Raw genomic sequence first — 25037 nt, forward strand, 5'->3', positions numbered from 1 at the left:
ATTATTCTTGATCCAATCTCTCTTCTTGTTGATAAGATCATTCTCAAGTGAGTGCATAGTTACCTTTAAAATCTTCAAAAGAATACCTCAGATTTGTTATTTTTGTCTGATTAATCTGTGGTTGACAAATTTGCAGATGGTTAACTATTCCAGATATATTTAAAAGGGCACCTGCATAGTATTTGCACAGCAAGTGCATGCTTGAAAAGGCAAAGAAATCACAATACTAAAGGCTTATTAGCCCATCTAGTCCACACCAGCTTGTAGGAGAGCAATTCCATTTATTCCATTCTTCCCCTTCTCAAACTTATTCTTTCTCACACATTCAAAGTTCACATTTCAAATTTATTGCCAGAGTCTCATGCAACCTGGACATTCTTTATTTTTCCCAGTAGGCCAGGTAGAATGTCTGCTTGTCAGTAACTCTAAACTGTACTCAAGAAAAAATGATATGTGTACAAAGGAGAGAAATGTAATCAAAGGAAAAAAATGTAAAAGACCTGCCCATGCAAAATAGATGCCCATCCTATTAGTTTCTTTGTTCCATTACCCTATACTTTTTTCTTTGGCTTGGCTATACTAAGGGGTAATTTACTGTGCCATTTAACCTGCCAGCACATCTTCTTGATATGGGATAAAGCAGCAGAGGAAGTTAATACAGTCAGTTACAACAAGTATGTGCAAACTCCACAAAATCAGCATCTGAGGTCAAGAAGTGATGGCTACTGCATCATTGTGCAATCCATTATATAAAATAGCACACATCTTGTCTTGGCAGCAACCTCCCAGACAAGATAGATATTGGGGTGAAGTGAAGAAAAGGGTTCCTGAAAATCAAGACCTTGGAACCAGCAAAAAATACATGGGCTAATAGGCAACAATGATCCCTGCCCTCTGAGATATTTCTGAATCCCGGATTATCTACAGCAGTCACCTCAAGACACTAAAGATATACCACTCTGAAAAATCCTATAATCACACAGAATGCTTAAGTGAACCAATTTCAGTAACCTCTCCCTGACTGACATTGCCAGCATTAAGGCGCTATTGCAATAAATGTTGTGACTTGTTCATGACAATAAATTCTGATTCTGATACTTAGCAACATTGGGTAAGTTATTCCACTTGTGGGCTGAACACCAAACTTGTGAAACAAAGTCACAAGCTATGTCATAAGAAGGGATTATCAAGCAGACAGAGAGAAGGCTTAAAGCCTTATTGAAGAAGTGAACCATCCTCATTGCCTCCTTGGAATCTCTGGCCTATTACTGGTTCATTTGGAGGATGATATGATATTGAAAACTTCTAGACTGGGGGTGGACAACCTTTTACATTCCATGCGTAATTTTTTTCACACACAATTTTAAATGCATGTACAGGTATGCGCCGCTTAAAGTATACCCAAATTGATCCCATTGCCTTGTTCTCTCCCTACAGACCTGTTTCAGTCCCCACACTGATTCCAACTTAAAAATAAAAAGTTTGCAGGTACACTCTAGTACCACATACACTATATATGGGAGGCTGTAGTGTAAAAGGTTTTAACTGTTAATATGTTTTGCATAAGTAGGCTTACTTTTTAAAATATTATCACTGGGGTGCAATGTGTCACTTCTAATCATCCAATGTGCCACTTTTGGTGCATGCGCCACAGATTAGCCATCCCTGCTCTAGACCATGCTTCAGGAGTAACAGAAGCCTCTCCGTTGATGGCAGAAGGAACAGAGAATATAACAAATCCCCACTGCCCTTCCCACTTAGGGGTGGGAGTTACCTAAAATTAGGAAAAAAAAAACCAATGTTCATACCTTTGGGCTTAAGAGTGTCCAGAAGGCATTTAATGTATGGTTCCTCAACTCTATGCTTGGCCTCATCCTTGCAGTATGTGGGAATGTTGAAGGGGGTTGAAATAACTAGCTACTGGCAATCCAAGCTTAATCCCACAGAGTACAGTTATTTGGCAATGTTGTCAGCTGGTTGGGAGTTTATGTGAATTGCAAGACACTTAGCTTTTGGAACGATGTTGGAAAGTGTACAGAAAAGATCGACAATATATTGCCAGGGCTGGCAGCCTTGAATTTTAAGGAGACACTGGATAGTCCGAGACTTTTCTCCCAGGAGCATAGGAGACTGAGGGAGAATCTTCTGGGGGTGTATAAAATTATGAGAGGAATAAATAAAGTAAGTAGACAGTCTTTCCAAGGGTAGACCGGTCTAAAACTAAAGGGCATAGATTTAAGGTAAGAGGGAAAAGATTTAAAAGGGACCGCAGCAGCATCTTTTTTCTCTTTTTGAGGGTGGGGGGTAAATGCAACAAGCTGCCAAAAGAAGTGGTAGCGATGGGGACAATTTTACTGTTTACAAACATTTAGACCGATACATGAATTCTTCTTTGGCTTAGCTTCGCGGACGAAGATTTATGGAGGGGGTAAAAAGTCCACGTCAGCTGCAGGCTCGTTTGTGGCTGACAAGTCCGATGCGGGACAGGCAGACACGATTGCAGCGGTTGCAGGGGAAAATTGGTTGGTTGGGGTTGGGTGTTGGGTTTTTCCTCCTTTGCCTTTTGTCAGTGAGGTGGGCTCTGCGGTCTTCTTCAAAGGAGGTTGCTGCCCGCCAAACTGTGAGGCGCCAAGATGCACGGTTTGAGGCGTTATCAGCCCACTGGCGGTGGTCAATGTGGCAGGCACCAAGAGATTTCTTTAGGCAGTCCTTGTACCTTTTCTTTGGTGCACCTCTGTCACGGTGGCCAGTGGAGAGCTCGCCATATAACACGATCTTGGGAAGGCGATGGTCTTCCATTCTGGAGACGTGACATGTTTAAAGGGATATGAGCTGAACACAGGGAAATGGGAATAGCTTGTTTGGCATGGTCAAGTCTGGGCTGTAAAAGGACTCTATGATTCTCTGACCGCGTGATTCTCTCTTTACTTCAACTGTAGAGATCCGATAATTGCCGGAAATTCTGATACTTTATTGAGGACTCCAAACACTCAGTTGAGAAGGAGTGAATTGAACCAGCAAGGTGATGTTGAGAAGCAAAATCATTTCAGGAAAAACAAAATGTCTGCCTTCACAATTTTAATAATAAGCATACAAAATTTCATGTACGCACTTCTGCAGTCGCTACTGAAGCATGAGATAACATAAAGGTCCATACATGAATTTTTCAAATGTCACAAAAGAACAGTAGAGAATAACTGAAGGCCATTCAGCACATCACATCTATATCAACTCCAATTAACTTTACCTACTGCATCTTCCTCATATTGTTGGAGTTTTTTTCTCAGTCATATATCCCTTTTTAAGGTTTCCGATCTTGACGTTGTATTAAAATGCATCCTTTCTCACTGTGAGAAAGGATGTAGATTTACAGAACTGCGTTAGGGGTCCAAATATATCCAGTATAAGTATTTTCCTGACGAACAAAGAACACTGACAAGTTCTCCACTTTTTTCAGCTAAGTCCATCTAACTTGTAAAGTCTAGTGGTTTATCAATGTTAATGGGTATAGATAGAAGAATTTCAATCCTGGATAACACCTTCCTTCCCTAGAATTACATTCGGGAGCCTGTTCTGCTAGTTATTCATCAACAGAAAGTATTTTAGTTCAATGCAAGCTTGCTATGGCAGTCATTGGAATTTATTGGGTTCCAAATTTCCATGGCAGATGATTTATTTTGCACTCAACTCAATCCAAGAGATAAATCATTTCAAGTTCATCCTCTGAATTGAACAAGTACAACCTGACAAAACAGCCTTCTCCAGTCCTCGGTGCAAAACACAGCAAACACACATAACGTGCATATACACAAATGAGGCATATGCAAAATACATATAGAAAAATATTAAAATAAATAAATATTATTGTTAAATAAGTCCCAGAGTCCCAGAGGACTTGTATGAGCAGGTCATCAGTCATTCTGCAGTCTCACTGGACATGGGAAGATGTTATTCCTCAGCCTGGTAGTTTTGCTCCTAATTCTCTTTGTAAATCCTGGTTCTCTTGTATCTGGATCATGGGAGGAGATAGAGAAAACCAAGGATGCCAAGCTCTTGGGTGACCCCGCATCACCGCAGGAGAAGGGCTAAGCTTGAGTGCATCCAGTCACCCAGAGACCCCGAGAGCTGATTTTCCAAACCCTCTTTATGGTAAATTGCATCGATGGGGTGGAAGGAGGCTCCAGGTTCAAGAAAAATTGGCCTACGATAGTCATCTGGACCATTGAAAAGGAGAGGTTGAACAGTCAGACAGGGATGATCAGTTTCAGTTTTAACAGAGTGGACTGGTGAATATGAAGAATTATTTTCATCATCTTCCTAATTACAGCTCAGCCATACAGTAACTTCAGGACAGATTTTCTTCTTCAGGAGGATGTTGGAATATCTGGAGAATTACATAGATATAAATGAGAAGAAATGTGTAGGATGCTTCTGCCAATTTATTGGGCACAGATGCACGTGAATTTCTGGCAACTTAGACTTAAAAATTACGATTAAGTAATACTGATGGAAAGTACAAAATAACAGGGAAGAATAAATGTTTGCGAAAACAATCAAGAAGATCAATATCAAATATTTTTAGTATTTTACTACGTGTGGTAATACATTTATTTTTTTCATCGCATTTATACAAATAACATTGCACCAAACAAATTTAAATTACATTTCCCATATAATTCAAGAGATTTATAATTTATTCCTTAGTGGTTTCATAGCTTTTGCTTCATGAAATGGAAGCATCAAAATCAACTGTGGAGCCAATACTCAACCAGATCATACTCGATCAGGCCTGTTTCCCAAACCTACCCAACGTAGTGTCTGCCCAACCAAATACGTCAACCTTTTCCCAACACAGTGGGCCATCTGAGCTGGCCATTTCACTAGGAAGAGGAGGTTTTGTGCTGTGAACAGGGTTCAGTGTATGGATAATGAGGCCTGAATCCAAAGTGCCCTAGTTCCAAAGCCCATTGGAACTGCTTTGGAAAATTTCTATTGGTCAAAGACTTTTAAATAGTGTTCAATTAGATTTTTAAAATTTAATAACATAGACATTATGAAAATAAAATTAAACACTTTAAGATTAAAATAAGTAAACCAAGTACATTTACTTCCCTTTATCACAAGGTCAACAACCTCAAACAAATGAATGAAGTCATGGTTCTTTGGACAGCGTTGTCATAAAACTGAGAAAACAGATTCAAGCTGAATTTGTTAGTCTTGTGTCATATGACTCATTGTAGTCGTGTTTATTGTGAAGGTACAAAAATACACAGAAGAACCACAAAATACAAGACAGATTTTATTTGGGTCATGCCAGTGGGAATGAGTAGCATTAATATCAAGAAACCAGTGCCACCCTGGTTAATACCAGAATCTCATTCGAAGGTTCAAGTGAAAACAATACAATATTTAAGGCATATTTTTGTATACAAATTTGATAGGCATCTTTGAAATCCTTGTTACAACCTTGCATTTTACATATGGTATTGTTCCTTTCGAAAGACAAGGAAATGGTTTGACGTCAATCATTTATTCACATGTACAAATCAAAATTAAAAGATATCCTTCTTGCATACAAAGTTAAGAGTGGTCTAGAAGAGTTGCTTCCAATATACATTGACATCTGTTCTCTATCAGCCTGATATCTGGTCTTTAATTAACATATGCAAATGATTAGTTTGACATTAATATTAAGTCATTAAAGTTAACAATGGAGAGTGAAACTTCTGGGTAGGAACCATATTAAGTCGGGCTGGGCTGCCTGCTGCTAGAGTCACTGGCTCTAAACTAGTTACGTTCTACAGCCTTTAACAATTCAAATTGAATCGGACAGGTTGTGAAACTTGGACAGCTGTATTTGCTTGGGAAGCTTTTTACGAATGGAATTGCCTGTTGACGGATCATTGACTTGATTGGCAGTCAGTTACCGCCACTGTGTTCACAAGCTTGGTTGCTTGTTGCTCACCCAGGAAATGGCTGAAGATGGCTTTGGAGGATGAGCTGATTAGTTTTAATTATTTGTCTGGGATGTGCCTCTGCATGGTAAACATCTCTGGCCCCAACTCAAGGTTAATGACTGGTGTTTAAATATGAATAAATCTGTAATTTTTTTCATAATGTCTGTACATAATAAAAAAGCAAACTTTAACATTGTCACCTTGTTTCTATCTTCCATGCTTTAATGTACGGAATCAAGTTGATCAGAGTTGGTCATTGATTTTCCCGATGCAATCCCCAGCAGAACTATCTGATCTAGTTTATTGTGTCATTCAATAATAATAAGAGATTCAATAGTCTTCAATTATTAATCTTTGTTTTCATTCTATATTCATAAATACCAAACAATATTCTATTGAGAACTGAATAAATATATCTAAACTATTAAAGGAAATTGCATTCTGTTATTTTCTTTTATTGTTCAAATTGTGGCATATAGCCGTTTAGTTAAGACTGTGTGTAATTTATTTTTTTCCGGCACTTATTTTCTGACAACATTAGCTTGTTGCTGACAGTTTCACCATAAGGGAGAAGATATTTTATCGATTTATCATTGACTAAAGGCGTATGGTTCATTTGTACTTCTTGTCAGTTTACTCGTCTCAAATCAGTGCAAGGATTTCAGGATATTAATATTTTATTTGTGTCTGTTAATAGAGAAACTTATGTAATTCTCATATGACTAATATTTATGAGAGAAAATGCAATGATTTCATTAATCTTGACTAAAACTGAACATATATGCATTTGAATGCCTTAAATTAAAATTACTGAAAATATGTGGCTTAGAATTCAGTATTTTTGCTCTGAAATAAAAGTATGTCATAAAAGTTATCTTCAGTTCTGGTTGCCTAATTGTAGGAAGGATGTGGAAGCTTTGGAGAGCTTCCAAAGATTTAGAAGGATGGTACCTGGATTGGAGAACTTATCTTATGAAGAAAGGTTGACCGAGCTAGGAGTTTTTTTCCTTTGGAGCAATGGAAGATGAGAGGTGTCTTAATAGAGGTATATCGGATCATGAGAGACATAGATAGAATGGATAGCCTGCCTTTTTTTTCCAAGATGGCAATGGCCATTATCAGAGGACTTCAGCTTAAGGTGACTAGAGGAAAGTTGAGGGGAGATTGACAGAGAGAAAGTTTCTTATACAGAGAGGGGCAGGGTGGTGGTAGAGGCTGATACAACAGGAACATTCTTAGAGAGGAACATGGATATAAGAGAAATGGAGGGGTAGAGGCTGTGAGGGAGACAAGATTACTATGGAGTAGGTTTATATCGGTTGGCACAATATCTTGGCCTAAAAGGAAAATACTGAGCTGTAATGTTCTATGTTCTAATTGATATTTGATACAGTTCTGATTAATCAAGCATTGGAGTCTGCATTTGTAGCTTTGGCATTGATTGTCTCTGCACACTGGTGGTTTAACATTTTGTTTTTTGGTTTATTGTTGTTCCTGTTTGTCATTTATTCTCAAGTAAAATCATATCACCTAGACTTTAATATGGTGTTGTGTGTTGCTCAAAGAATCCCTTCACACAAGTGTTAAAGGAGTAGAGATGATGTCATACCCGTGATTTTGGTTTTTAAGAGTCTCTTTTCCTCTTTGCTTCCCCCATTGTAGATTCCCCACATGAATGAGCATTACTTTTTATGTGGCTCTGCCAAACAGATAATAGTTGTTTTACCTAGTGATGAGTTTCAATAGCCCCTTTCTCACTGGCACCTTATCCTAGTAATTAACAGCCAATATACCCGTTAAGGGGCCAATATGAACACTCGCAAATTGACACGCAGGTGTCAAATCACACAATGGATGGACAGCCTAGGCAAGTTGAATCATCCCCGGGGGGGGGGGGGGGGGGGTCATCTGATAACTGTGTGCCAATTAGCCCAGTGTGAAAGGGACATTGACTCTCAAGGGGGCACGTAGAGAAACATTGCTGATGTTCGTGCATGAGTGCGTTCGACCATGTAGTGAAATGGTTTTCTGGAGTCGTCATATAAGGTATAGGGTGGGTCAACCTCTTCCCAATTCATTGTGTATTTAAAATATAACTTTAAATTATGGTTGCCATCTTGGGGGCGGGGAAATAGGGAGGTGCAGGAGTTCCTCTCACTGAGTTTAGAGGAGGCTGAATACTTTGCATTAATGGATACCATTAAAGATGGCCCATTTTATGAACAGATTGCAGCCAGACTCAGGCATAGGTTTTCCAGCAACAAGTCATAAGTTATCAATAAACTGAAGACTCTTTAGATGAAGTTTCTGCAGGTTATGGAAGGGAGTGGCTGGACTGACCATATTACAACCTGGCATATGATATCTGGGGCACCAGCAAGTCAGCAGAGCCCCTGTCCCTGGTAGCCAAATGAATCCTTGTGAGAAGGGTCCTGTACCAGTTTGAGACCGTAGGAGGAGGAGATGGAGGTTATGAAAGCCCCCTGTACCTCATCTGCCCCAGATCCCCCATCCACCACCAGTCCCTCATCTGCCCCATATGCCTTATCTTCCCCCCAGTACTTCATCTACTCCTGCTAACTCATCTGCTCCCTGTACCTCAGCTACCCAGGCGACAGCATTGGTGCCCAAATGAAGGTTAATGAGGGAGTACATTAGTGTGTTGGGGGGGAAGACATGGTGTAACACTCAAAAATTCACTCAGTTGTGGGTTGGGGTGGGAGGGGGGCAGCTGATACCATCTTCTGCCTCTCCTATGTAGGTGCTGAGAGCTCTGCCTTTATAGCATGAAGCATCATTAGCCATTAGGGACGCTGGGCGCATGCTAGTGATGCATCCTGGGATGGGTGGAGAGTTGCAGCTTGCATCAAGTTAGATGCTTGTGATGTTTGACTGATGACGCTAGAAGGGTTGGGGCCAGGTCTGACAGCAAGCGATGGCCGCGACTGTATGGGGGTGTAGACACAGTACCTCACTTGAGGGGGAAATGCCCGCAGATGACATCCCCCTTGGCGCTGACCCTTCCAGAAGATCTCAACTACCCTGAAGTGGCCCCAGCACCTCATCTGCTCCTGCGCCAGAGGCAGGTAAGAATTGCTTTTCATCTGTTCAATATGTCTACTGTTTTTTTTTATGAGTCCTTTCCCAAAATGTGCCATCTTTATAATCTCCTGTGTGTTGCCCTGCTATCCAGGAACTAAAGGGAGAAAGAAGAGGAACAAGCCGACAAAGACACAGGAGGTGACATCAGAGATCCATGCTTTGCTGCATGAGATTGAGGAGGAGGACTAGGATCACGACCGCAATTGCTGACATAGGCAGGTGGAGATGGTGGAGGTGCTGATGTGAGCGCATCAGCAGGCGGAGAGACAGGAATGGGAAGCTAACCGGCAGGAGAACCAGGCAAATGCCAATGGTTTTTCGGCTGTTAGCAGAGATATGTCAGGAGAGTCAGGCCCAGAGAGACATGATGGGGGACCTCACTTCATCGAATGGCTTTCTTCCGTGCGCTCAGCCTCTGTCCTCCACCCTCCAGTCTCCTTCTTCCTTCGGCCAGCCTCCTTTCTCCTCCATCCACCATCAGCCTCCCTCCTTCCATTCTCCTCCAACCTGCATCCACCATCATCCTTCCTCCTTCCATATCCCTCCTTACACGATCAGCCTTCCATTCCCCTCCCTCCACTATCAGCCTTCCTCCTTCCATGCTCCTCTGTCCACCATCAGCCTTCACTCTCCACCATCAGACTTGCTCCCTCCATACTCCTCCCTCCTCCATCAACCATCAGCCTTCCCAACTCCATTCTCCTCCCTTCCACCTCCTCCAGCCTTTCCCCTTCCAGCCTCCTTGCTCCTCCCACTAACATCCACCCCAATGGACAACCCCCATTACATTCCTACCCCCATAATCCTCTCAACATCTGCAAACTTGTTACCGGGAAGTGGCAAGATGTCTGCAGATGACTCCTTGAAGCCTCCTTTCACCTCCTCTTACGTTCAGTTATTAGAAGAAGAGGAGGACTGAAAATGTCAAGTAAACAGCTTGTACATAGTTTAGGAAGATGAACAGAAGTTTATTGTGAATATTTGTTTTGCACCAATTGTACATAGTTTTATACATTAGTTTTGAACAGTTAAATGTTATACATGACTCTCAAAATGCTTATTCCAAAACATAAAAAAATTAAGATGCACTATTTTCTCTGATTTGCTATCAACCTATTGCCATTTAATTGATATGGCTCATTTGTCTGCTTAATGCTCACTCAAAATGGACATAATAGCCTCTTGTGTAGCCTGGTGACCCTGGGATGTTGCACCCTGATAAGGAACCTTACCTGGCAGAGGGAGATCTGCCTCCTCAATCATCCACTCTTCCCAGAAGTTCTCCTTGTTATGCAGGACACAACAGGCAACAAAAACCTCAGACACAAAAGTGGTACTAATATCCAGTCACTTAGCCAGGCACCTCCAGCAACCCTTAAGACATCCAAAAGCATACTCCACAACTATTCATGCAGAGCGCAGCTGATAGTTGAATTTGCACTTCCATAGATCAAGCACATGGTGTTGCGTGAACCCCTTCATCAACTAATTCCTGAGTGGGTAGGCAGGGTCCCGATCAAATGTGCAGGGATTTCCACTCTGTCATCAATCTTGGATACCTGTAGGCAAAGCAATATAGAAGTATAGGTGTCTCATCAAGCCAGGCAGCACAAACACCCAATGCTCCTATTACTCCTGCAGCTGTTGTGCAATGCAAGGGTCGGACCTGACCTGCAGTCATCCCATCCATATGCCTGTACATATATACACATGCATGGATAAACATGCATGTGAATATATAGACACACACACACACACACACACACACACACACACACACACCTACATATGTATATGCACATATCAAAAACCTTTCAAATATCAAATGTTTTTCTCCCACGCTAGAGATCTTTTCTAGTAAATGTTGCAAGCATCACTGTACAATGTGGCGCATTCACTTACTTCACATGGGAAGAGATAACCGCCTGTGTGAAACTGGAAACACAAAAGCACAATGCACTGATTGATATATGGAAAACATTAAAAAGTGAGGACAAAGAATAATGGAGTGACACCCTTTTCGATTGTAGTAGGCTGATGGGTCATCGTGTGGGGCAATGATGGGAATACGCGTGCCATGAATGGCACCAGCACACATTGAATAGCCACCCTTTTTTGCAAATGCATCAATTGTCTCCTGAAGATGAACTCTACTCAGTAGGTCAATGAAATGTTTCATGAGGATTTCCTTCCATGCGTCAGTCATTTGACACACCACCGTACATACAGTGGAGATACCCACACCAAACAGAACTCTGATGGATCGAAACTTATAAGGGGTAGAGTACCACCACAAAGCTATTGCAAGTCTGTGCCGAGGCTCCAAAAGCTTTTAGTATTTGGTATTCTTAAGCATAAGCTCTGGTTCGAGTATCCCCACAATAAATTCAAAAGTACTCCAAGACATTCTAAGATTCTCACGCTACTGTTGCTCGATTGAATTTATCAAGGACATCAGCCAAGAACACGGGTGCCTGTGGCCTTACCCTCCTCCACATTCCTCTGTTATTATACAGTCATTCAAAATACCCCAAGAAACCAGGAATTTTCTCTGACGGCTATTCAGCTCAGCCTCAAATTCCTCTTTGAGTTCTGCAATATTTCTATTAAATTAGTCCACCTAAGAGCATGTAAATAGACTCGATTAGGCTCTGTTATCAATTGTATCATCATGCAAATAATAATATTGATAAGACCTGTTCGTTTGGTGATAGAAGCAGACATTTTCAGGACACCCAAAGCGATCAAACTGACGTCTGCCATTGTAGAGAAGGAGAAGATGTCACTTCAGGACATCTCCAGAGGAGGATAGGCATCCCTATCCCTGGGGGCCATGTGATGAATGTGAAAGGACACAGAAAACGGGTTGACAGTGGTTCTGTATTCAAATCCCGCATTGCCTGTAAGGAGTTGCTACATTCTCCATGTATCTGTGTGCGTTTTCCCCATGGGTTCTGGTTTCCTCCCACCATTCAAAATGTACCGTAGATTGTAGGTAACTGGGTGCAATTGGGTGGCACGGGCTTGTGGGCCGAAAGGGCCAGTTACCATGCTGTATGTTTAAATTTAAATTTAAACACAAACCATTGAAACAGCATTTATACGGAGGAGCTGGAGTAGCAACTGCAATCATGTATGCCACTAAATTCAAGTTATACCCCTTAATATTTTGGCATATTATCATAGAGCAGTGAGACATATCTCTTACATTGGCTAACGACCAGCAATCCCCTGTAAAATGCCAAAGGTTGCAAGAGTAGCAGCCCATTTCGTCTATGAAGAAAATAAGCAAACTATTAACATTGATTTGGGCAAGTGCCAAATTCTCCAACAGCCCCTTATTATAAAGCAGATAATTTGAAAATTACAAAAGAAAAAAAAAGCTGCATTTTTTTTTTGCCGGGATTTTGCAGTGGAGATTCTGATGACGACAGCGCACCACCCATGTAGAAACAAGGCTGGGACCTGGCAAGAAATCTCACAATTGCATTGACAGGTGTCTGGCTGCTTGTCAATCATACAATGATTAAACTCTGTCCCAGTTCTCGGCCAATTGCATCTAAATCAATCCAAGGCAGCAGAAATGTTTATCTGCTGCTCTCAAGCACAAGTTTTTTTCCATTTTTTTCCATTTAGTATTTTGAAGAGCATCAAAATTAATTACATATTTTCATCAGGAGGAAAATAATTAAATGGGAAGCTAAGGTAACTTCTGTCACTTTTAATGCTAATATATTCACATTATCTTTTCTCAGTAACCAACTGGCAATGTCCATCTAATTATATTTTCAAAACCAGCTGTTTAACTCTAATCTTCATAGCTTTAGACTTCAATGACTTGTCTCAACACTTGCTGAGCATCAAAGTGATGTAATTCAAATTCAGCAATTTTCAATGAAAACAAATTTTAAAAAAATATGCTAATACATTATTTTTGGTACTGTATTAAAATGTAGCATGAAAGGACAGGTGAGACTGGAACTAGGGGACATAGCCTCAAGATTCAGGGGAGTAGATTTAAGGCCAAAGTAAGATGGAACTAGATAGAGGTGAATCTGTCGAATTCTCTGCCCAACTATAGTAGTAGAGGCTGCCTCATTTTATGCATTTGAGACACAGAAAGTTAGATTTTTGAATTGAGCATTTAAGGGTTTGGTGGAATGGGTGGCTCAGTGGAGCCAAGTCCACAAACTGGTTTGCCATAATTGATGGGCTAGATAGCCTAATTCATATCCCATTTCTTAAGTTCTTTCCTGATGTTGGTGCAGAAGTGAGAGATCAAGAACTATGGAGATGAGGAATTCAAATTCAGTATTAAACAATATAGTATTGATTTTTATGTTTTATTTTTGTAGTGGTAACTGCATGGGTACAAGATTATTTTTAAAAAGCCCACCTAGTTCAATAGTATCCTTCAAATGGAGGAATACTACTTTTTTTCAGATCTGGTCTATGTTTGAATGCAGACCTCCAGCAATGTGATTCTGAAATGGCCTAGATTCAATCACATCATCACCACCATTTGAAGAATCATTGGAATGGGCAATAAATGCTGCTCTTGCCTGAAATGTCCACATCCTGAAAAATGGAGGAAAATTAATCTTAATAATTTAAGTGATGTTCAGATGGACTGAAAAATATTTCTCACAAAAAATTAAGTTTGAACCAAACACATGTAGAATTTGATGGTGGCTGATGTTTGGCTTCCTTTGCATTTCTCTCACAGGTCCTGAAGGTGCCGTATTTGAACAATCAGTGGAAACACCTCATATCCGAGCTGAATCTGCACAAGAACTCAAGTAAGTGAATAACTTGGATAGTTTTAGTGATCTTTGTTGGATGAAATGTCAATTATTTGAATGTTCACTTCACATACAACCGAGCGACAGGCCAGTGACTATTTGGAAAAAAAATAGATAGTTTTCATTTGCAAGATTTAAACTTCAGAATTTCATGTTATGAAATTCAATCGTAAAATATTCTACTATTAAATTGGGTTGCTGTTGAGATAAAAATAGTAAAATATGGAAAAACCAAGAAAACAAGCTGTACACAAGGAGGGAAATAAATGTAACATTTCAGTGGAATGAGATTCCTTCAGAGCAGAGATTTTAATTGATCTAGCCATGACTCAATCAGCTCAATTGGATTAAAACAACAATGGAGTTTGCATATAAATAGCAGAAACAACTGAGAAGAAAGTAACAGTGAAATTACAAAATTTGCAAGTCAATTTGTCGTAATACATTAATAGTAAACTAAGAAATACATTAATATTTCTCTCCATTAGCTTTTTTTCCTAAAGACACCTGAAATTTCCCTGATTTTTTTTTGTTTTAACATTTTTTCATGAGCTACATTATTAAACATCTACGTCTGTACATTCCACACCAAATGTCTAGTAATTGCTAAGCTATCCAAATCCACTTTGAACTTCTGAATAAACAGTGAACTCACCTTGAACTGTCTGGAGTCCATCAATTTATTGGGAGTGAGCTGGCGCAATCCTTCATGGCAAGGCCATAACCAGTGAGAGTAACTTCATTTGCAAAATTGGATGAAAAAATTAATGGCAGACCAAGTGTTACCTATTTATATATCTCCAAGTGTGGATCACAAAATGTATCAGAATGTCTCAGATCCTCAAAGACTTTTGAAACAATGAGTTTATAATCACTTTTAAACCTAACAGGAAAAGATGGGCAATTCTTAAAATTTGAAACAATTAAAAACTTTAAAAACAAATACATTTAGACAATTTAACTATTCAAATCAATTATAAAAAAAATTGGCTAATGCCAAGTCCCTTGCAGATGTGCCTCTTAATCAATATGATTACAGAAACCTTCCATCTGCCAAGCTCTACACAGTGCATGATGTTTGCATGGTTCATCCAGCAAAGTGACAAGAATTTCTGCAACACTCTTCTCATGGGAAGTCCTGCATGTAAGTGTGGTTGGGAAAACGCCTGCAAAAAAAAGTGACTGTAACCTCTTTGTTTGCATGTATGCAGAAATGGAATCTCATACTAAATATTACAATCCAATACAAAAGTTGTTGACTGTTCACTGGGGAACTTTTGATTCAATCAAACGCATGGCAGAAATGTGGTAAATATTCAGTGAACATTTCCATTGAACTCATCACAAGTATATTCCATGGAGGCAGGGGAAAGGATGGTAAGGTGAAAGAACCATGGTGTACAAGAGATGTACAAAGTCTACTTAAGAAGATAAGAAAAGCTTATAAGTGGTCTAGGAAGATACCACTTTAAGTAATCCCTATGCCATTGGTGCTCTGTGATTAGTAAGGAATTTCTTAAGGTTGTATGTGTGTGGGAAGGGAAAGTTGAGAATCACTGCTCTAGACCCAATTGTTATTGAAATATTTTGCTTGTGAAAAATTGTCATTGGCCCATTTTCTTTGCAGTTATGAAACTGTGCCCATATCAAGACAATTAGATATGATTAAAACAGTGGTCTTCAAACATTTTCTTTCTACCTACATAGAACCTTAAGCAATCCCTTACTAATCACAGAGCACTTTTGGCATAGGGAATACTTAAAGTGGCATGTGTGTGGAAAATAAAAGATTGAGAACCACTGTAATAGAGCTTTAGAGAATTTCAAGAATGCCAGGTAAGAGCTGAAGAAAGTACTTAGGAGAGTTAAAAGGATCATTGATAAAGTTTGGAAAATGTTTTCCCAAAATCTTATTAATTTGCGGGACTCCAATGAAGCTTCAAAGATTTTGCACTTCTCACATAATGGAACAACATCTGAATAAAAGCAAGATAATTTAAGTTTGAATTTAAGTATTCTACGTATCACCTTAAATTGTAATAATCAATGCCTTACACAAAATCAGGAATCAAGCTAAGATAAAGTACCAATCTTCATCTGAAACTTTTATATTCAAATCACAATCCCTATCATTCTTAATCCCAGCCATTGAAGCTGATCTTAAATCCAATGAATCATTATAAATACATGATATTAATCAACTGTGAAAAAAAAATCAAGAATATTTAAATTTGAGATTCAAGGAAAATCAGTAAGTTTGGACTGAGCAAAATATCTAACTTGTAAATATCTAAAATATTGTCCATTATAAAGATTAAATTTAGCTGACAATAGTTCAAAGGAGGAAAAGTTATCTCAAACAGAAAGATCTTTATAACTTTTAATGCCTAATCTATATGATTCCTTAAAGCCTGCATCTAAGATGGTTTTTTATAATTGAACTAGCAAGAGAAAAATGATTATAACCAAAAAGGTTTATAAATTGAGCCCATATTCTCAACTTACTTCTCATTATCCGATTATGTGTCTATTGATCAAAAGGAAAAGGGTAAAAGAAACCTAAAATTGCCATCATAGATGGTATACTCAATAATTATTTTTTTAAAGTAAAGGAGAGCTAGAAGGGGCCATTAGAAGGCCTTCGTGAAAAGGATTAAGGGAAGACTGAAGAACAAAGGATGAGTCATGTGAGAATAGGACCCATGAAGGATGATAGTAGAAATATTTTCATGGAGTTGGTAGAGTAGCAGAAGTTCTTAATTAAGATTTTGCTTCATTATTTACCAGAAAAAATGATCTTTCCAATTGTGAAGATAATTTGGGTTGGACTGAAGAGCTAGAGCATGTTGACATTCAAAAAGAGGATGTTTTGAGTTTTTTAAAAGCATAAAGTAAGAAAAGCCTTCAGGACCAGATGATATTCCCAAAGCTACTGTAAGAAGGAAGAGGAAGGTTGCTGAGCCAGTGACAATGATCATTGTATTGTTATTGTGGACACAAGAAGTACCGGATGATTGGAATGTTGACTTGATAGAGGTGTACAAGATGATAAGAGCCTATGATCATGTGGATAGCCAGAGGTGTTTTTTTTTCCCCCAGAGCTGAAATGCCTAACATGAAGGGGCATAGTTTTAAGGTGCTTTGAAGTACAAACAGTTGGATGAAAAAGTAAGGTTTTCACATAGAAATTGGTGGGTACATAGAATGCACTGCCCACAATGGTGGTTGAAGCAGGCACAATTGGATCTTTTAAGAGTCTTTTAGATGCGTACATAGAACAGAGAAAATTGGAGAGTTATGCAATATGAAAATTCTAGACAGTTGATCAAGTAAGTTATTAGGTCGGCAAAAGACTGTGGGCAAAAGGGCTTGTATTGTACTGTAGATTTCTATGTTCTATGTATCTTGATACATGTGACAATAAAGACATAATTTCAAGTCAGAATATTACTGCTGTCATCAAACAGCTCAGTGCCATCCTATAAGTTAGCAATATTTTGGAATGTATAAGGGTGACACGGTTGGCATATTGGTTAGTGCAACTGTTATGAGCCCAAAAGACCCCAAAACCTAGCAGCAATAGATATTCACCAAGACAAATGGTTACTTAAACAAAAGTTGTTTTTAATTATCTTTAAACGTGAAAACAGAATCAAACTTTAACTTATCACTATTAAATTAACTAACCTAATTTAACCCCCTTCTAATTCTAAGTGCTCGTGTATGTAATGTGTGTGTAAATTTAAGAAAAAAATATTTGGTTTAGAGTTCAATCTCACTTCTCATTCTTCCAAGTTCTCTGGATGCAGGCAATTCTTATACTGTGCACAGAATTTAATATGCATAACGTTCACCAAGCTTTAGTGCTTGAAAGGTAAATGGTTACCGCTCAGGAAGGTTCTTGTAAGTTTGCAGAGAGTTGATGTGTTGTTCCAGGATTTCCACAACTGAGGTACCACCATTAGTCACCTCAATGTCTTGCTGATGAAACTTGCCCCATCAGGGTTCTCCAGATGATAACCTCTTTCTTTCAGGCTATCACAGAGTTCCTTTCTGTTCTACTTACTCAAAGAGAAACATCAGACAGGTAGCACTTCCAGCCATCTGCCACACTGGAGCTTCTGTTTCAGTTACAACAAGCTTCTCCTGGCTTGTTACTGCTTTCTGTGTCACACACAGTCAAAAACTCCCTTCTCTCTCTCTCTCTCTCTCTCTGAGACTCAAACTGCCAGGCAGCCTGTCCTCTCTCTTACTTGAAAAACCCCTGACCTTCTCCAGAAAACAATAGGAGTAGCCTTCTGGTCCATCTGTTGTGAACAAGAACTCTCAATGACCTCTGCATGAGCACTTTGCAGAGAGGTCAAAAGCCTTGCAAAAAGGTCCAAAACAGACAACCTGGCTCTGGCTGTTCTTCCAAGACAATAGTCCATTCATTTCATGACATCATTTCAATTAGCACCGACTTGTGAAATGTGCATAGCATTCTTCTCAGTTCCTCTTCAAAGTACTGTGGATATGAATTCTCCAATATTTTACATAAAATTTATTTTAAAGTGTGTGTATGTATGTGACCTATCTTTTATAATCACACAACGCTTTTACAGTTCCAGTGAATGGGACTGGTGTTCGAATCCTACACTTTCTGTGAATAGTTTATACATTCTCTCTGTGACCACGTGTGTTTTCACTGGAATCTCCAGTTTTTTTCCCCATAGTTTGAAACATTCCGGGGGGTGGGGGGGGGGGTATGTTAATTGGGTGTAAATTGGACAACACGGACTCGTGGGCCCAAAATGGCTTCTACCATACTGCATGTTTTAATTATTTTTAAAAATTCAATTTAAAATTTAAAGGCTGTCTTGTTTAATCTGCATAAAGCAATAGGTGTCAGGAAGAGAAATGTAGTCTAAGGATGACAATAACTTTTCTATCTTCACAATCTCTCCTATTTTCAGTTCATATTTTCTCAAGATAGTTTTTTTTTTACTTACTGCAGTATTGCTGCTGGTATACATCAAAATGTCACTAAATAAAAATTGTCTACAGTACAGCAAGATTCCTGTCGCTGACATCGTCTTTTGTCTGCATTACATTTAGAGACATCTAATTGCCTTAATTGTGAAGACAGACAATTCCCATTTCCCACTGTTGAAGTTATATTTTTGTTTATATGCAAGGTTGCAGAACTAACAATAAAAACAAAATCTTCTGAAAAAACCATTTTCATGTCCCCTGAAATAGAGGGTGAAATGGAAGAAGCTGCCAGAGGAGCTGGTAGAGTTGGGTGCAGTTTCAACATTTATAATTATATTTGTACTGGTTCATGGATAGGCAAGGCTTAGAGAAGAAGGAAAGGAATGCAAAAGAGACAAATAAAACATAGAACACAGTACAGGCCTTTTGGCCGTTAATGTTGTGTCGTCCCATATATTTCTTAAAAAAGTACTAAACCCACCCTAACCCGTAACCCTCTATTTTTCTTCCATCCATGTGTCTGTCTAAGAGTCTCTTCAATACCCCCAATGTTTCAACCTCCACCACCATCCCTGACAAGCCATTCCAGGCACTCACAATTCTCAGCAAAAAAAAACTTACCCCTGATGTCTCCCCTAAAATTTCCTTCTTTCACATTGTATATTTGTTCATTGGTGTATGCTATTCCTGCCCTGGGAAACATGCACTGGCTGTCCACCTTATTTATGCCTCTCATAATCTTGATCTCCTCTATCTTGTCTCCTCTCATCCTTCTATACTCCAAAGAGAAAAGTCCCAGTTCTGCTAACCTTCCCTCATAAGACTTGTATTCCAAACCAGGCCACATTTTGTTAAATCTCTTGTGCACCTTCATAGCTTCCATATCCTTTCTGAAATGAGGTGACCAGAACTGAACACAATATTCCAAATGTGATCTCAAAAGAGATTTTCAGAGTTGAAGCGTGATCTCTCAACTCTTAAACTCGACTCTTTATGAAGCCCAACATCCCATAGGCCTTCTTAATTATCCTATCAACCTGTGCAGAGACCCTGAGGGATATATGGATTTGGACCCCAAGATCCCTCTGTTCATCTACATTCCTAGGTAATCGAGCATTAAACCTGTGCCCAGCCTTCTGATTGTTCTTCCAAAATGCATCACCTCACACTTATCAGGATTGAACACCATCTGCCACTTTTCTGCCCAACTCTGCATCTTGTATAAATCCTCTTATAACCTTCGACAATTTTCAGCTCCATTCACAACTCCTCCACTCTTCATGTCATCTGCACAATTACTGACCCATCCTTCTGCCTCTTCATCCATGTCATTTATAAAAATCACAAAGAGCAGGTGTCCTAGAACAAATCCTTGTGGTACTCCACTAGTCACCGTCTTCCAGGAAGAAAACTTTCCGTCCATTACTACTCTCTGCTTTTTACCTGCAAGCCATTTTTTTTTATATGTATCTATCTGGCTCTTATCAATGATTTATGTCTGTGTGGTTACTGTAGTTATGTAGGCTAACACAGTGGATAACTTGTGCCTAGATAGATTCCACAAAAGACATGAAAATTTGACTACCCTTATGTTTTATTGATGGTCATGTTTGAAATTTTTACAGGTAATGTGATTCCCCTGACTTATGTGAAATGTGCTAAATCTTTGTTCAATATCATCTCAAAGTTAAGTTCATGATAAATGAACAATACTGAAAAATCTAATTGACCACTTAATCTATACAAATGATGTAATGCCTCCTGTGGGGTCTAACAGTTTATGCAAAGGCTCTGAATCTAATTCAAGAAGCATGCCTGTCAATTTTCATGGCAACATCAGCTCCATGTTCATCACAATAAATCCTTGGAATGAGGTTGCTTGGAACATTCTTTAATTAGATTTGAATAATTCCTTGTAGGTCAAATCCAAGTTTAGGTAATTAGGAACCAATCCAAAAACAACTATTATGTTTATACAATTAGGGTCTGTCAACATTCTTAAATCCAAGATAATCAGATGTTTCTTTTTATTTCGAGTCATAGCAAGGTAGCAGGCCCTTCTGGCCCATGAGCCCACACCACCCAAATATAGTCATGTTTCTAATTAACATACCAACCTTGTACATTATTGGAATCTGAGAGGAAACGAAGCATCCAGAGGAAATCCAACAGATACAGAGTAACTAATTACACAGTGCACAGGCCTTCACCTTTAACCTTTTTGCATTGGTTTTTGAGCAGGTTCCCTCAATTACATAACTGCTTGGAGTCATATACTTTGAGAACATAAAAACTCCTTAAAGACAGAGCTGGATTCGAACCAAGGTCACTGACACTGTAATGGCATTGAGCCAACAACTAAACAAACTGTGCTGCCTGTTATTTTCATTGGTATTGAATTTTGTTCTGTTCTTTAATGTCTTTTACAAGATCACAGTGATCATCTTCTGATCAATCCTTCTTTTTGATACAGATATACAAAATGATGAGTGGTTGAAATAAAATGCAAGCAGGGTTTTTTACTAATGTGAAGTGAAACAAGAGGACATGAGTTAAGGGTGAAAGGTGAAATGTTTAAAGTCAATATTAGGGGGAATTTCTTCATGCAGAGAGTGTTGAGAGTATGGAATGAGCTGCTCGCTAAAGTGGTGAATGTGGGCACAATTTTTATATTTTAAAAAATTGGGTAAGTGCATGGAGGGCTATGGTCTGGGTGCAAATGAAAGGCAGAATAATAGTTTGGCACAGACTAAATGGGCTGAAGGGCCTGCTTCAATGCTTTAATGTTCTATAGTTCAATGGAAATTAGCAATGCTTGCATGTGAGCAGGTTGTCCTCTGTTCAGGAATATTGTTATCACCCTACCATAACTCAAATATTGTCACAAGATTTGTAAATTTCAGATTTCTTGTAACTTAGTGCTTCTCAACGTTTTTTCTTTCCACTAACATACCACTTTAAGTAATCCCTATGCCACCAGAGCTCTGTGATTAAGAAGGGATTTCTTAAGGTGGTATGTGATATACCACCTTGGCAAAATAGCCACTGAGATAATTGAACTATCAATCAATTTATTCTGAAATATCTCGCCTGGAATTATAATGCAATAAAACTCTCCCTGACAGTAACGTCATAAAAATTAGTTAACATGAAATGTAAAGTCCTTTGCTCCTGTCACAGATGCATCTTTCCACACTGAATATTCTCAACATTTTTATTTAGTTTAGAGTTCAAACATCCACAATATGTTGATTTTCAGATGGCCTGATTGTTGGTATTCTGCTATCCTTTGTTACAGCTAAGCTCTGATACTTACAGATTATTTTATTGCTTAATGACTTTGATAACTGAATGACTTGGATAGAAAGCTGACTGCCAAATAAATAAATTATAACATCAATGTTGGAAAAAAATCAAGTAGTAGAAAGTTATAACAAGAATATAATAGCTGAGCAATAATGTATAAATTAAGAGGTATTCTTGTTATGCAGAACACCCTACTCAAGCAGCAAAATTCTTGGACAGATGTGGTGATTAAGGTGTTAGAAGAGAAAATAAAATGATATTTAAACTAAATTAATTGCCAATTAAAAAGTTTCCATGTGTAATATCATTCTGCATTAATCTAAATTGTGATTTAATCATTAAACCTCAAAGGCTCCCGATCAAATGCTTTGTGATTTCACAGACCCATTAAATTTTATCCTCAAAATGACAACAGAACTCGAAACAAAATCTCTTCCTGCAGTAGGAATAGTTATCATGGATTTGGATACAAAAATCAGTGGTCTAGAAATTTGAGGTTTTTTTTTAAACCTTCATTACGGAAAATTAATAAGGTATGGAGTGAACCACAGTAGTTTCCAAAGAGCCATAGACAATTATGGCACAGAAAACAGGCCATTTGGCCCTTCTAGTCTGTGCCGAATTATTATACTGCCTCGTATCAATGACCTGCACCTAGTCCTCTATACCCCTCCCATCCATGTACCTGTCCAAATGTTTCTTAAATGTGAAAATAGTGTGAAGTTCCCCTAATGTTCCCCTTTAACTTTTCCACTTTCACCCTTAACCCATATGCTCTGATTTGTATCTCACCTACCCTCTGTGGAAAAAGCACACTTGCATTTACTCTATCTATACCCCTCATTATATCTCTATACCCCTCATTATATCTATACCCCTCTATCTAAACCCCTCATTATATCTCTATACCCCTCATTATATCTATATCCTATCTATACCCCTCATTATATATCTATACCCCTCATTATATCTATATCCATTATATCTCTACCCCTCATTATATCTCTATACCCCTCATTATATCTATACCCCTCTATCTATACCCCTCATTGTATCTCTATACCCTTCATTATATCTATACTCCTCTATCTATACCCCTCATTATATCAAAACCCCTCATTATATCCCTATACCCCTCATTATATCTATACCCCTCTAACTATACCCTTCATTATATCTCTATCAAATCTCCTCTCATTCTTTGAAGTTCCAAGGAATAAAGTCCTTTGCCTGTAACTTAGTTCCTGAAGTCCTGGAAACATCCGAGTACAATGGTCCTCAGCCTTTTTCTCTCCACTCACATACCACTTTAAGCATTTCCTCTGCTCTGTGATTAGTAAGGAATTGCTTAAAGTGGTAGGTGGGTGGAAAGAAAAAGTTTGAAAACCACTGTTTTCATCGTCCAAAGGAAATGGCCCAGCGACAATTTTTCTCAAGCAAAATATTTCATCAACAATTGGGTCTAGAGCAGTGATTCTCAACCTTCCATTCCTACTCACATTAAGCAATCCCTTACTAATCACAGAGCATGAATGGCATAAAGAGAAGATCAGGAGTTTTACCTGGCATCGTTCACAGGCAACTTAATCGGGGAATGCGATTGCTCTGAATATTATTTCTATGTCAGTTGACCTTCTTATACATTGAAAAGAAATACAAATTTGATAAAAATTAATACAATGCATTTTAATTAAAAGAAAATTGCAAGCTTTATTGCACAGTTAATATCAAACCATAAAAGTGAAACTGAGGAATACATTTTGTGAAATCAGGAAAAATGGATCTCCATTTGATAGCTGAACCTGTCACTGCAACGTCTTCATTCTGATTGCAAATCTGGTGAGATTACAGAGATTTTGTTTTGTTTTCTATGATAATTCACATGGCTTTAATGCTTAATTGATTTTTTTATGTTTATCCGTAATACGTGAAATGATAATCCAGGTAAGACATCAGTGACTGTAAGGGAAAAGCTATTTTTGTTTAGTTTGAGATTCAGGGTGAATCTTAGAAGTATAACTTGCAAAATGAAGGATGTAGAAATTGCATAATGATCATTTTAAGATTTAGGAAAATTAATTAATCCTGATATAATTCTATGTAAATATGTGTACTATAAGTTTAACAATTTTACTGTTATATATCACAGGGTAAGGCTTGATAAGCAAGGCTGCTCAGCCTTATTTTTAGATTTTCTGTTACAGAATCCTACTACTCCTTTAAATAGAATTTAATTTAGGCTATTGTAAGGTGTTGCATTTTGGTAAGTTAAACCAGGGAAGGATTTATAGTGCAAGACCCTTAGGGGTGTTATAGAACAGTGAGATCTTAGAGTACGGGTACATAGTTCCCTGAAAGTAGCAACATAGGTAGAGCAATTGATAAAGATAATGTTTGTTATGCTTGCCTTCATCGTTCAAGGCATTGAGTACAGAAGTGGAGATGTAATTTTAAAGATAAACAAAAAGTTTTGTAGGTGACATGGCTAAGTGCAATACACTAAAATGCTGGAGAAACTCAACATATTCCTGATAGAGACTCAAATCTGAAATGTTGGTTATCTTTCATTCCTATGGATGCTGCATGAACTGGTAAATTTCTTCAGCACCTTTATTTATTGCTTGTGTTACGGGCCCAGAGGCCCCCAAAACCCAGCAGCAATAGAAATTCACCAAGAGAAATAGTTATTTAAATAAAAGTAGTTTTAAATTTTCTTTAAACATTAAAACAGGATCAAACTTTAAATTATTACTATTAACTTAACCTAACTTAACCCACTTCTAATTCTAAGCACACATGTGTATAATGTGTATAAGTTCAGAAAAGTTTTTGGATTCACAGTCCAATCTCACTTCTCACTCCTCCAAGTTCACCAGTATCAGGCAATTCTTATACT

The 25037-nt window shown here is 38.5% G+C and overlaps 1 protein-coding gene across 1 annotated transcript in view; it reads left to right on the top strand.

Annotated features, from left to right (window-relative positions):
- LOC138757379 (zeta-sarcoglycan) overlaps window positions 1–25037 on the top strand; it is a 596661-nt gene that overhangs the window by 482225 nt on the left and 89399 nt on the right. Inside the window, exon 5 of the mRNA XM_069924595.1 lies at window positions 13786–13858. Within this exon, the coding sequence (XP_069780696.1) occupies window positions 13786–13858 (73 nt within the window). The remainder of the gene's footprint in view (window positions 1–13785; window positions 13859–25037) is intronic.

The sequence above is a fragment of the Narcine bancroftii genome, chromosome 3 (assembly GCF_036971445.1).
Source record: "Narcine bancroftii isolate sNarBan1 chromosome 3, sNarBan1.hap1, whole genome shotgun sequence".
Lineage (NCBI taxonomy): Eukaryota > Metazoa > Chordata > Chondrichthyes > Torpediniformes > Narcinidae > Narcine > Narcine bancroftii.